This window comes from Chelonia mydas, chromosome 1 (genome assembly GCF_015237465.2).
Source record: "Chelonia mydas isolate rCheMyd1 chromosome 1, rCheMyd1.pri.v2, whole genome shotgun sequence".
Taxonomy (NCBI): domain Eukaryota; kingdom Metazoa; phylum Chordata; order Testudines; family Cheloniidae; genus Chelonia; species Chelonia mydas.
The window spans coordinates 47,943,402-47,957,125 of record NC_057849.1 but is presented as its reverse complement, the minus strand read 5'-3'; the positions used below and the strand labels follow the sequence as shown (position 1 = coordinate 47,957,125).

At 40.7% G+C, this 13,724-nt stretch overlaps 1 protein-coding gene across 13 annotated transcripts in view; it reads right to left on the bottom strand.

Annotated features, from left to right (window-relative positions):
* The window catches only part of FRY (FRY microtubule binding protein), a 371,144-nt gene that overhangs the window by 13,631 nt on the left and 343,789 nt on the right, over positions 1 to 13,724 (bottom strand). For all 13 annotated transcript variants that reach the window (XR_006286421.1, XM_043531626.1, XM_043531634.1 and 10 more), the window contains 3 exons: positions 4,110 to 4,259; positions 913 to 1,011; positions 137 to 220 (listed from right to left, as the gene is read on the bottom strand). Coding sequence is in view for 12 of the 13 variants with exons in the window: in XM_043531626.1 (XP_043387561.1) it covers positions 137 to 220; positions 913 to 1,011; positions 4,110 to 4,259 (333 nt within the window). In the remaining variant the exon portion in view is untranslated. The remainder of the gene's footprint in view (positions 1 to 136; positions 221 to 912; positions 1,012 to 4,109; positions 4,260 to 13,724) is intronic.

Genomic DNA, 13,724 nt, shown 5'->3' with positions numbered 1-13,724 from the left:
CTCATAAGTGCAAGAACTTGTATTGTGTCCAAGCTTTGCAAAGGGATACAAGGAGGGAAAGGCACCAGCTTCTTTTGGCATCAAGAAACAATGCATAAATGTCACTTGACAGGAAGGTAAAATAGCTCCTTATTACCTTTTCTTCAGAGTCCCCTGGCTGACAAGTAATAACTCCATCTTGTGAACCCCCAGCAAACGTTGCTTTGCAGTTTGCAAGCCACTGTTTTCAGAGAAAAAAAAGTGAGGTATCAGCTCTGGCTAGATTTAAAGAAGAGTAACATAAGTATTTTAAGGCTTCAGAGTAGCAGCCGTGTTAGTCTGTATCTGCAAAAAGAAAAGGAGTACTTGTGGCAGTACAGTGAAAATTTCCACTGCATGCATCCAATGAAGTGAGCTCTAGCTCACGAAAGCTTATGCTCAAATAAATTTGTTAGTCTCTAAGGTGCCACAAGTACTCCTTTTCTTTTCATAAGTATTTTAGTCTCACAATATCATGTCTTGAAAACATATTAAGTCAAGTTTTGCAATTAAGCTCTTCATTCAGACAGCCCAACACATTTTGCATGAGTGGGTTGAGTTAAAAGCTATAATTCTGATTTCTAATAGTGTTTATATCATATAAACAAAACAAATTAATACATGAATTACTAATTAATAGAGAGGAGGAGCTTGAAAGACTAGAGAATTCACACACATTTGAAATTAAGCTATATAAAGAGCCATTCTTTTAATTCTTGTTGTATCAATTACAATATCTTCCCAAAAAAGAAAGAGAAGACATTTATGGATCCAAATTCTAGATACAATATTGACCTACAAAATGTTATACTACTATTAATTTAAACAGATTTCAGATCAAAACATTTTAATATATGAATACACAGGGCAATAAAGCATAGAAATCCCACTTACTGAGAGAGTTGCTTCTTTCCTGTTGTTGTATGTGTCCAAATACTCCTGTAGTTCTAGAACACTGAATTTTAGCTTTTCAAGAAGTCCACAAGAGAGAAGCTGGAAACATTAAAATAAAAAATGGGCCAGTAAATTTTACTATTCAAGAAGAAAAATATTAGTAAAGTAGAAACTATGGTATGCACTGCAAAAAGGCACTTTAAAGTTTACCCATTGCCAGTCTCAATCCTATGCTAAAACTCTACTAACATTTCTGGATGTACAGGTTCCTGCTCCAACTGGAATTAAAATTGAAAACACAACCCATCTTGCTAATGGTTCTGGCAGCCAGTAAGGGTTTCTGGAGTAACTAGCACTTTCTTTTGACTTTCAGAGCTTGATTCCATCCGCAGGGCAGGTTCAGGGGCTATTGGAGCTGAGTCAGCCACCTTAGCTCTTATTACTAAAATCTCAGGAAACACATTTGTACTCTGGGCTTCAGCTCAAAATGCTAGACAGAAAGCTGACCTTCCCAAATAAATACACAAAGTGCTGTACAAATATTAACCAGTTAATCTTCACAACTCTCCTGTGAGGTAAGTAACAGTATACACATTTTTACAGATACAGAAACAGATGCACAGAAATTAATAACTTTTCCAAGGCCACAGCAGTGAGTCAGAGCTGACCCAGATTATAGTTCAGAAGTTTCTAGCTCGCAGCTTTATATAAAATGCACAAGATCACACTGCCATCACAGAACATCTACCTATGGCTAATTGATAAAAGATGGACAAAGTCACAAGAAATTAGAAAGGTTGTCTCATTTCGTAAAGCCAGTCTGTATCATACAACCCATATTACACCAAACTCAAATGAAGCTGCTGAGCATATTGTGTTGTCTGATGACTCAACATGGCTAGAGCCAGTTCTGCCCCCTCCTCTTGTCTTTCAAATATAGAGCTAGAAGAGGAAGAGATGACTCAAATGTCATGAAGTGTTCCATGCCAACCTGGCAATGCACACAATATTGGCTGCTTGTCAACTTCAATCATGGAGGCAAGTAGGGCAGCTGAGGGAGTGCACAGGCACTGTTGGCTTTCCCAAGAGCTCCATACTTAACCACAAAGCAGCAAAAGGAAGGCCATTCTGAAAGCCTGCCCCACTAAAATCTGATGGCCTCTTCAAAAACCACCTGCTGGCTTCTTCTTCACTCTTTTTTCTCCAACAGAAATACATGGTACTCCAACTACTTTGCCCTGTCCAGAGCAGCAGCACGAGAGAAGCCTTGCTTCACACCATGAGAGTGTGTTGATGGAGTCAATGTGTATAACATGGTGCTTTCCAAATAGCAATCTCCCTACTCTTCCCAACTTATCTATAGAACCTAGCTAGTTTCCACTTGAGGGTATGTCTACATTGCACAGTTAACCTGGGGTCTTACATGCGTCCTAGCCTTAGTCTTTCTACCATCCATACAATAAAAAAAAAATCTTCTGACTTGAGTTTGGAGGTGCCTTAAGTCCGTGCTACCTTACCATGCTGGGGGTTAGAAAACGGCCTCCACTTCAATTCGGGCTAGAACCCACCCACTTTGCAGTAAGGATGGAGGCTAAATCACTCAGGTGCTGACAGTCATTCAATGACCTTCCTACAATTTCCCCCAAAGGACAGACAATGAGGGACAAAAATCCCCAATGATGGAGATTCCACAACCTCCCTAGGCAATTTCTTCCAGTGCTTAACCACCCTGACAGTTAGGAAGTTTTTCCTAATGTCCAACCTAAACCACCCTTGCTGCAATTTAAGCCCATTGCTTCTTGTCCTATCCGCAGAGGTTAATGAGAACAATTTTTCTCCCTCCTCCTTGTAACAACCTTTATAAGTGTACTCTCAATGCCATTATCTAAATCATTGATCAGTGGTTCTCAAACTTTTGTACTGGTGACCCCTTTCCCATAGCAAGCCTCTGAGTGCGACCCCCACTTATAAATTAAAAGCACTTTTTAATATATTTAACGCCATTATAAATGCTGGAGGCAAAGCGGGGTTTGGGGTGGAGGCTGACAGCTCGTGACCCTCCATGTAATATCCTCGAGACCCCCTGAGGGGTCCCAACCCCCAGTTTGAGAACCCCTGTCATTGATGAAGATATTGAACAGAACCAGACCCAGAACCGATCCGTGCAGTACCCCACTCGTTATGCCATTCCAGCATGACTGTGAACCACTGAGAACTACTCTCTGGGAATGATTTTCCAACCAGTTATGAACTCACCTTATAGTAGCTCCATCTAGGTTGTATTTCACTAGTTTGTTTATGAGAAGGTCATGCGAGACAGTATCAAAAGCCTTACTAAAGTCAAGATATACCACATCTACCGCTTCCCCCTATCCACAAGGCTTGTTACCCTGTCAAAGAAAGCTATTATGTTGGTTTGACATAATTTGTTCTTGACAAATTCATGCTGACTGTTATTTATCACCTTATTATCTTCTAGGTGTTTGCAAATTGATTGCTTAATTATTAATCACATAAAACTATGGGCAGGGTGGGGAACCTTTGTGTGGGGAGAATAGGGAGCACATGCAAAGACCCTGGCATGGGGGGAGAAATGGGGATTCTAGTATGGGCAGAAGAAGGAAAAGGGGTGTATGGGGGAGAGTGGTGTACCCTGAGATGGGAAAGAGGGGGCAATGGGAAAGCATGCAGAGACCCTGGCACAGGGCATGTGCAAGGAGTCCCTGAAAAAGAAGGGAAGGGAGAATAGCACCTAGGGAGCTTGAGGGTGGAGTGGGAAAATGGAGGAATACAAGTAGCTTCTGGTGTGTGCAATTCTTTTGGCCTACAAAAGCAAAGAAGTGTATGACCCCCTAGTTGTTACTATTATTACTAATCCAAAACATAATGTAAACTGAATATGTGGATTTGGGTTTCACCAAAGTGTGAACTAGCAAGATTCTGCTCTACAATGTCTTCAAACTACAAACTCGCATCCTTATTATAAGCGCAATTTTGACTGAAGAAAACAAAATCACTTCTAACAAAAGAAGCTGGATGTTTCCAGTATTCTCCAATAAGGCTGTGCAAATAGTTTGGGTAGAAATCTAAGCCTGCCAACCCAAGAATATTCTGAGTGAGGTTTTTGCCACCCTAGCCTCCTTTACACGACACATGCTGGACATGCTAGTTATTATCCTCTACAGGAATATACTCACCGTTTCAGCATCTACGAAAAGAGTGGGGCATTCTGAACAGGAAGTTAGCATCTGAGAAGAGCTCACAAACTTTGAGCCTATTCCTCGTAGGTTGTCGCCAAGGTAACTGGCAGCATCACAAGTTAGGAAGCAGAACCTTTTCTGAATATTCTGTGAAACAAAATAGTTCTTATCACATTCATTGCTCAAGTACAAACATCTTTCCTTTGCAAACACAATTGCATACATTCCTTTTTCACAGAATAACAGCAAGTGCGAAAGAAACCATCCCCATGGGAGGAAGTGAATGTTTGCACAAGGATATTGAATAACAATTACTATTACACTGGACACAGTGCTCAGAAGTTTTTTCAGATAGGCAGCTGTGGAACTGGCCAGAGAATTCACATTTAGCAATGGAATTACAAACTGCTGCTGAAGTACCATGTTCTTGCTTGTGAGGATGATTCATTCTTTATAAACTATGTACCCTGATGTAGTTTTTTCTTGTTCCTGCTGATCATCAGTGTTGATCAACACACGAATTCTCTGCCCATTCTGGATACTGTTTTGTTAGTACCCAATATCAAGAGGCCAATCAAACAATGTAGCAACAAGCCTAATATCAAACAGCAGCACAGAAACTCATGAAAGAGGTTTCTCTCCTTTTGTTTTCCACTCTTCAGAGAAACCTCCTTGCTTGAACACCTCTGCTGCTTGGGAAGGCTCCAACAATATAAAGTTGCATCTGGAAACTATTGTTCACACAGATTTTTGATATCTGAGTAGGTACAGCACCTAAAATAGTACATAGTCTTGGTCTTCAAGGAGCATACTGCTCCTGTAACTTCTTTTAAATGACTTCCCTTTAATAAATAATAGTAATAAAAAGACAGTTTAAGCCTTTCAAGAATTGAAACAATTATGCAAATATCACTGCCACAATATACCTCTGAGACCAGAAGCTCAGTAGGATTGACATTTTAAAAAAGGAAGAGATGCTGTATGGATAATTAGACCACCTACGTTGCACTAGATAGGAAAAGCAATTTTAAAAGGGATTTATAAACCCTCATGCCTTGAGGCACAAATCAACCATGGTCAGGGAGAAATCTCCCCTATGGACAAATTTAATCCATAATTGTCCATTCCTGACTGTTCCTCTAAAACACCTTTGATTGATTTCCTTTTATTTTTATTTAAAAAATAAAAAATGTTGAAAAATAGATGAAAACTAAGTGAAACATTTTGATTTTGTAGAAATTAAACATTTTATTTGACCCAATATAATTTTTTTCATGATCTTTTGGAAATACCAGAGAACTTGAAAAATCCATTATTCACACAGTTCTAATCTTGGTGTCTCCATCCCTTGGTTCACAGCAGTTGTCCAGGCTCTGAAGTAATACATGATGTAAAGGGTAGAGACAGTATAAAAAAAATAAATTATTTTGCATGTGTGGACATGGAAATGGGAGGCCATTTAAAGAAATTTTTCTAAATAGTGAAGTAGCAGGTGCAGATTAATTCTTTATATTAAGCAACATTTCTTAAAATTTGTTGAGTTTAGGAGGCCAAAGCAAAGTGTGTAAAAATCTTAAAGTAAAGACAGTGTGACTGAAACATAGAAGACTTGATCTTGCGAGCACAACCAAGCGTAGTGCTTACTACTGGGAGAAGTCCCATTGAAGTCAAACACTAAACTCTATATATGTCACATTTAGAAACAATCCTTTTGGGCTAATTAAGTATCACTGTTGCTGGCTTGCTCAGATTCACACCCTGAATGTACTATAATTTCTCATTCCTCTTACTTGATTTGAATAGTTTTTAGAGTAAAAAAAACGTAGGCAATTCTGAATTCAGTCTACGTGGGCTAATTACAAGATGAGGGCAGTTTAGAAGGAAAGTATGAAGCACCTACTACTACTAGAACAGTATTTAGTTAAAGTGTTAGAGATAATGGGGCTACTTAGTATACAGTATTTGCATAATTAGCCAATATTATACTACAAAAATGAATTTAATTGGTTACCAGAACTCTTAAATTAACATACTCTTTCATTTATTTTAGGTAATATTGCAGAGAATGTTGAAATTTCAGCTGCGAACAGGCTGGCTTTTTAGTTCACAGTTAATAGTATGTAATTACATGGGCCATCAGTCATGCAATAAGTGGGCTCAGCTCCCTCCTGCTGACTTCAGTCATTGGGATTTGCACCAACTTAGCCCAGACCTGAATCAGATCCTATGTTTCATGTAAACAGAGGCTTTTGGGAACAGTATTGTTAATCAGCATTGGGTTTACTAATCGTACATGAAAAGAGTAGTGAGAAGTGCATGTCAATAACATCCATGAACATTTTATATGAACATAAAAATAGTACAATTTTCTCAGGATTTTTTACTCCTTCATCTGATATTCTCCTCCTCCAGCTGGAAAGAGCATTTTCAGCAGTATATTTATTAATCAGTAAAGGCCTCAATTATAGAACCTAACTGTTGGCCTTTGATTCCAATCATCACAGAATTAGATGGCCTACTGGAGGAATTAACTTAAACATAAAGAAGCAACAGCAGAGCAGGGACCCATGAAGATTACCTGGCTCCAGAGACATCCCATCAGTTTACCGAGGAAGTACTTCAATAATTTCAGGAATCTTAAACAAGTCTGTTGTGTTGTGGGCAAACACCTAATATACAAACAGTTTGAGGCAGTCCCAATTCTAGATGCCTTGAAAATTGCATGTCTTTCGCTAAACACAGTATTAGGTTGACAGGCTGCTCCAAACAAGATTTTGTTGCACAATCAACTATGTTGGGAGTATTTCACATTGCAAACTTAGCACATTTTGGAGTTGTTTGTGAAACTTCCCATTGGCCTGGGTCAACAGTCTTATATTATGAAGTTAGCAGATACGTGGCAAAATTCTGTGATGCAAAAACAATCAATTTCTGGACAAGTCAGGAACTAGATGATAAAAGCTTGGGGAAGTTGGTGTTCCTGTGCTTTCACCTCAAAGAATAGAATACTGCCATTTCATGGGGTTGAAGATACTCCTAGCTTGCAGTGCTAGCTTGAAGATGCTAGTTTCCTCCCAAAACAAAAAGACAGAGAGACTCAAGTTACTAGGTCCTCTGGCCAAGGAAATAAATGAGTTGCAGCGAATGCACAAGACTGACCAAAATAATGAAAACCTCCTACATTCTCTAATCAATGCCAAATATAAATATAATGAATGCTTATCTAGCCACATCAAATTTACACTCAGGGTCAAACAAAGATATTATGAATGAGGAGATAAAGCAGATGAACTACTTGTCGGAAGACTCACAATGGAACTATCAACAATATTTGTTCCTTATTACAAGAAAATGATAGTGCCATCCTTGAAGCAATAGATGTAAATAACAATTTAAGCAATTCTATCAAACTTTATATAAATCAGACAACCAGTGTGGCTCTAATAAATTTAATCATTTTGTTGAAGGCCTACCTTTTAATAACCTTACTTCAGAACACGTGCTCTTTATGGACAAAGCTTTCACAACACAAGAGATCGAACAGGCTATAAAAAAATATGAATTCCAGCAAGGCCCCTGGGATAGATGGCTTATCTGGCAGATTTCTACAAAACGTTTTGTAATCAGCTATCTTCTAGTCTTTCAAAGGTCTTCACTGAAACATTCCAAAAAGGAACCATATCTCACGACATGAGAACTGCTTTAATTACTTACATATTAAAGAACAAAGATGGTCGCAACTGTGGCGACTTCTGCCCCATATCTCTATTAAACACAAACTGCAAAATAATTGCAAAAATTTTAGTGACACAACTGGACACCATCATCCCATCAATTATACACGCAGATCAGGTAGGTTTCATTAAAGGAAGATTGATTTTTCTTGTATTATCAGCAGCCATTCACTTCATCCAGCAAACTCAGATGTCAGATGTTCCCTCCATAGCTTTGTCTCTAGATTCAGAGAAGGCCTTGGATAGAGTTGAATGGCCTTATCTAATGGCTGACCTAAAAATTTTTGGATTTGGACCAATATTCCTGAACTCAGTCAGTGCATCATCATACAACTCTACCCTTGCTTCACTATCAACTAATGGAATTATTTCTCCCACATTTCAACTAGAAAGACACACATAACAGGGCTGTCCCATCACCCTTCCTTTTTAATCTCTCTCTTGAATCACTGGCAATGCACATATCTCAGAACTCAGCCACGGAAGGTGTGACTATAAACAGGAAAGAATACAAAATCAGTTTATATGCTAATGACATTTTTTGTACTATTGAAGGATCCATCCTCATCATTCCCGTCTCTGTTGAATGTAGTTGACATTTTTGGAGAGATCTCTGGTTTTCACATTAGCTCGAATAAATCAGAAGCAATGGATATATTCAGAAGACCAGATCCTTCTCAGTTTCAGCATTTTCCATTTCAAATATGCAAGGAAATAACTTAATTAGGTGTTAAGATATATCCTAAGCTTCCAAAAATTGTTTCTATAAATGTGGACTATATATTAAAAGAAATTTCCAAGGATGTAGAGAGGTGGCATCTCCTCCTTCTTTCTTTACTGGGGAGAACAGAAATAGCCAAAATTAATATCTGCTCAAGATTGACTTATATTATTAGTCAATTGCCTTTCAAGTCTCTCTTTCACTCTTTGCTCGAATAAATACGCTTATGGTGCAATTTACATGGGATATAAAACAGCCTCACTTGTCACAACAGACTCCTGAAAAATCCTGGACAAATGGAGGTTACATGGGGTTGCCAGATTTGTATTGATATTATCCAGCATTCCAATTGTGTCTTATTGTAAGGTGGTTCTACTCTAGTGGCTCTGTATACACATCGGCCTGGTCTGAGATAGAAAAAAGTTCAGGTATACCGTTCAGTTCCTGCTCTTCTTTTATATATCTTAAGAGGCTAGCCATACCCTTAAGGAAAAATCCATTCTTTGTATCTACATGGAGCATCCTGCAACATGTTAAGATGATTAAAGCATCCAATCTTACTAATTCTCCTCTCATACCACGATGCAATAACCCACTTCTCAGTATCAAGGCCAACTCCATGCTTAAGACAATTTGGATAGAAAAAAAGAACTAACAAAAATTAAAGACCTCATACAAAATGATAGACTGGCTTCCTTTGACTACATGTGTAACAAATATCAGCTATCACTGTTTCTGCAGCTATGCTCAAGAATTCATGCACGGATAGGGACAACTGGTCCATTTCAACTCTCTCACCTCTAGAAGAACATGTTAAGAAATATGGAACCAAAAGTCACTTTGTAAGAATTACTGATATGTGGTTTAAGGCTTTGCAGTAACCTCTCAGTCTCAAAAAGAAAAGCAGTACTTGTGGCACCTTAGAAACTAACAAATTTATTTGAGCATAAGCTTTCATGAGCTACAGCTCACTTCATCGGATGCATGCAGTGGAAAATACAGTGGGGAGATTTTATATACACAGAAAACATGAAACAATGGGTGTTACCGTACACACTGTAACGAGAGTGATGAGGTAAGGTGAGCTATTACCAGCAGGAGAGAAAAAAAAGCTTTTGTAGTGATAATCAAGGTGGGCCATTTCCAGCAGTTGACAAGAATGTGTGAGGAACAGTGGGGGGGTGGGGGGGGGAGGAATAAACATGGGGAAATAGTTTTACTTTGTGTTATGACACATCCACTCCCTGTCTTTATTCAAGCCTAAGTTAATGGTGTCCAGTTTGCAAATTAATTCCGATTCATCAGTCTCTCGTTGGAGTCTGTTTTCGAAGTTTTTTTGTTGAAGAATTGCGACTTTTAGGTCTATAATCGAGTGACCAGAGAGATTGAAGTGTTCTCCGACTGGTTTTTGAATGTTATAATTCTTGACGTCTGATTTGCGTCCATTTATTCTTTTACATAGAGACTGTCCGGTTTGGCCAATGTACATGGCAGAGGGGCATTGCTGGCACATGGTGGCATATATCACATTGGTAGATGTGCAGGTTAACGAGCCTCTGATAGTGTGGCTGATGTGATTAGGCCCTATGATGGCGTCCCCTGAATAGATATGTGGACACAGTTGGCAACGGGCTTTGTTACAAGGATAAGTTCCTGGGTTAGTGTTTTTGTTGTGTGGTGTGTGGTTCCTGGTGAGTATTTGCTTCAGGTTGGGGGGCTGTCTGTACGCAAGGACTGGCTGTCTCCCAAGTCTTGTGAGAGTGATGGGTCATCCTTCAGGGTAGGTTGTAGATCCTTGATGATGCACTGGAGAGGTTTTAATTGGGGACTGAAGGTGATGGCTAGTAGCGTTCTGTTATTTTCTTTGTTGGGCCTGTCCTGTAGTAAGTAACTTCTGGGTACTCTTCTGGCTCTGTCAATCTGTTTCTTCACTTCAGCAGGTGGGTATTGTAGTTGTAAGACCGCTTGATAGAGATCTTGTAGGTGTTTGTCTCTGTCTGAGGGGTTGGAGCAAATGTGGTTGTATCACAGAGCTTGGCTGTAGACAATGGATCGTGTGGTGTGGTCTGTATGAAAGCTGGAGGCATGTAGGTAAGTATTGCGGTCAGTAGGCTTCCGGTATAGGGTGGTGTTTATGTGACCATCGTTTATTAGCACTGTAGTGTCCAGGAAGTGGATCTCTTGTGTGGACTGGTCCAGGCTGAGGTTGATGGTGGGGATGGAAATTGTTGAAATCATGGTGGAATTCCTCAAGGGCTTCTTTTCTATGGGTCTGGATGATGAAGATGTCATCAATGTAGCACAAGTAGAGTAGGGGCATTAGGGGACGAGAGCCGAGGAAGCGTTGTTCTAAGTCAGCCATAAAAATGTTGGCATACTGTGGGGCCATGCAGGTACCCATAGCAGTGCCGCTGATTTGAAGGTATACATTGTCCCCAATTGTGAAATGTATACATTGTCCCCAGTTGTGCAGCTGTCCTATCTCGGGGCCTCTCCTTCTGCCCCTCCACCCCCACGAACATGATACAGTTCTGTGGTGACCTAGAATCCTATTTTCAACGTCTCCGACTCAAGGAATATTTCCAACACACCTCTGAACAACATACTAATCCACAGAGACCTCCCTACCAACACTACAAAAAGAAGGATTCTAGGTGGACTCCTCCTGAAAGTTGAGACAGCAGACTGGACTTCTACATAGAGTGCTTCCGCCGACGTGCACGGGCTGAAATTGTGGAAAAGCAGCATCACTTGCCCCACAACCTCAGCCGTGCAGAACACAATGCCATCCACAGCCTCAGAAACAAATCTGACATCATAATCAAAAAGGCTGACAAAGGAGGTGCTGTTGTCATCATGAATAGGTCGGAATATGAACAAGAGGCTGCTCGGCAGCTCTCCAACACCACTTTCTACAAGCCATTACCCTCTGATCCCACTGAGAGTTACCAAAAGAAACTACAGCATTTGCTCAAGAAACTCCCTGAAAAAGCACAAGATCAAATCCACACAGACACACCCCTGGAACCCCGACCTGGGATATTCTATCTACTACCCAAGATCCATAAACCTGGAAATCCTGGGCGCCCCATCATCTCAGGCATTGGCACCCTGACAGCAAGATTGTCTGGCTATGTAGGCTCTCTCCTCAGGCCCTAGGCTACCAGCACTCCCAGCTACCTTCGAGACACCACTGACTTCCTGAGGAAACTACAATCCATTGGTGATCTTCCTGATAACACCATCCTGGCCACTATGGATGTAGAAGCCCTCTACACCAACATTCCACACAAAGATGGACTACAAGCCGTCAAGAACACTATTCCCGATAATGTCACGGCTAACCTGGTGGCTGAGCTTTGTGACTTTCTCCTTACCCATCACTATTTTACATTTGGGGACAATGTACACCTTCAAATCAGCGGCACTGCTATGGGTACACGCATGGCCCCACAATATGCCAACATTTTTATGGCTGACTTAGAACAACACTTCCTCAGCTCTCGTCCCCTAACGCCCCTACTTTACTTGCGCTATATTGATGACATCTTCATCATCTGGACCCATGGAAAAGAAGCCCTTGAGGAATTCCACCATGATTTCAACAATTTCCATCCCACCACCAACCTCAGCCTGGACCAGTCCACACAAGAGATCCACTTCCTGGACACTACAGTGCTAATAAACGATGGTCACATAAACACCACCCTATACCGGAAGCCTACTGACGGCTATTCCTACCTACATGCCTCCAGCTTTCATACAGACCACACCACACGATCCATTGTCTACAGCCAAGCTCTGCGATACAACCGCATTTGCTCCAACCCCTCAGACAGAGACAAACACCTACAAGATCTTTATCAAGCATTCTTACAACTACAATACCCACCTGTGGAAGTGAAGAAACAGATTGATAGAGCCAGAAGAGTTCCCAGAAGTCACCTACTACAAGACAGGCCTAACAAAGAAAATAACAGAACGCCACTAGCCGTCACCTTCAGCCCCCAACTAAAACCCCTCCAACGCATTATTAAGGATCTACAACCTATCCTGAAGGATGACCCAACACTCTCACAAATCTTGGGAGACAGGCCAGTCCTTGCGTACAGACAGCCCCCCAACCTGAAGCAAATACTCACCAGCAACCACATACCACACAACAGAACCACTAACCCAGGAACCTATCCTTGCAACAAAGCCCGTTGCCAACTGTGCCCACATATCTATTCGGGGGACACCATCACAGGGCCTAATAACATCAGCCACACTATCAGAGGCTCATTCACCTGCACATCCACCAATGTGATATATGCCATCATATGCCAGCAATGCCCCTCTGCCATGTACATTGGTCAAACTGGACAGTCTCTACGTAAAAGAATAAATGGACACAAATCAGATGTCAAGAATTATAACATTCATAAACCAGTTGGAGAACACTTCAATCTCTCTGGTCACGTGATTACAGACATGAAAGTTGCGATATTACAACAAAAAAACTTCAAAACCAGTCTCCAGCGAGAGACTGTTGAATTGGAATTCATTTGCAAATTGGATACAATTAACTTAGGCTTGAATAGAGACTGGGAGTGGCTAAGTCATTATGCAAGGTAACCTATTTCCCCTTGTTTTTTCCTACCCCCACCCCCCCAGACTTTCTTGTTAAACCCTGGATTTGTGCTGGAAATGGCCCACCTTGATTATCATACACATTGTAAGGAGAGTGATCACTTTAGATAAGCTATTACCAGCAGGAGAGTGGGGTGGGGGGAGGTATTTTTTCATGCTTTGTGTGAATAAAAAGATCTACACTTTCCACAGTAGGCATCCGATGAAGTGAGCTGTAGCTCACGAAAGCTTATGCTCAAATAAATTGGTTAGTCTCTAAGGTGCCACAAGTACTCCTTTTCTAATTGTGAAATAGTTATGGGTGAGGACAAAGTCACAAAGTTCAGCCACCAGGTTTGCCATGACATTATTGGGGATACTGTTCCTGATAGCTTGTAGTCCATCTTTGTGTGGAATGTTGGTGTAGAGGGCTTCTACATCCATAGTGGCCAGGATGGTGTTTTCTGGAAGATCATCAATGGATTGTAGTTTCCTCAGGAAGTCAGTGGTGTCTCGAAGATAGCTAGAAGTGCTGGTAGCGTAGGG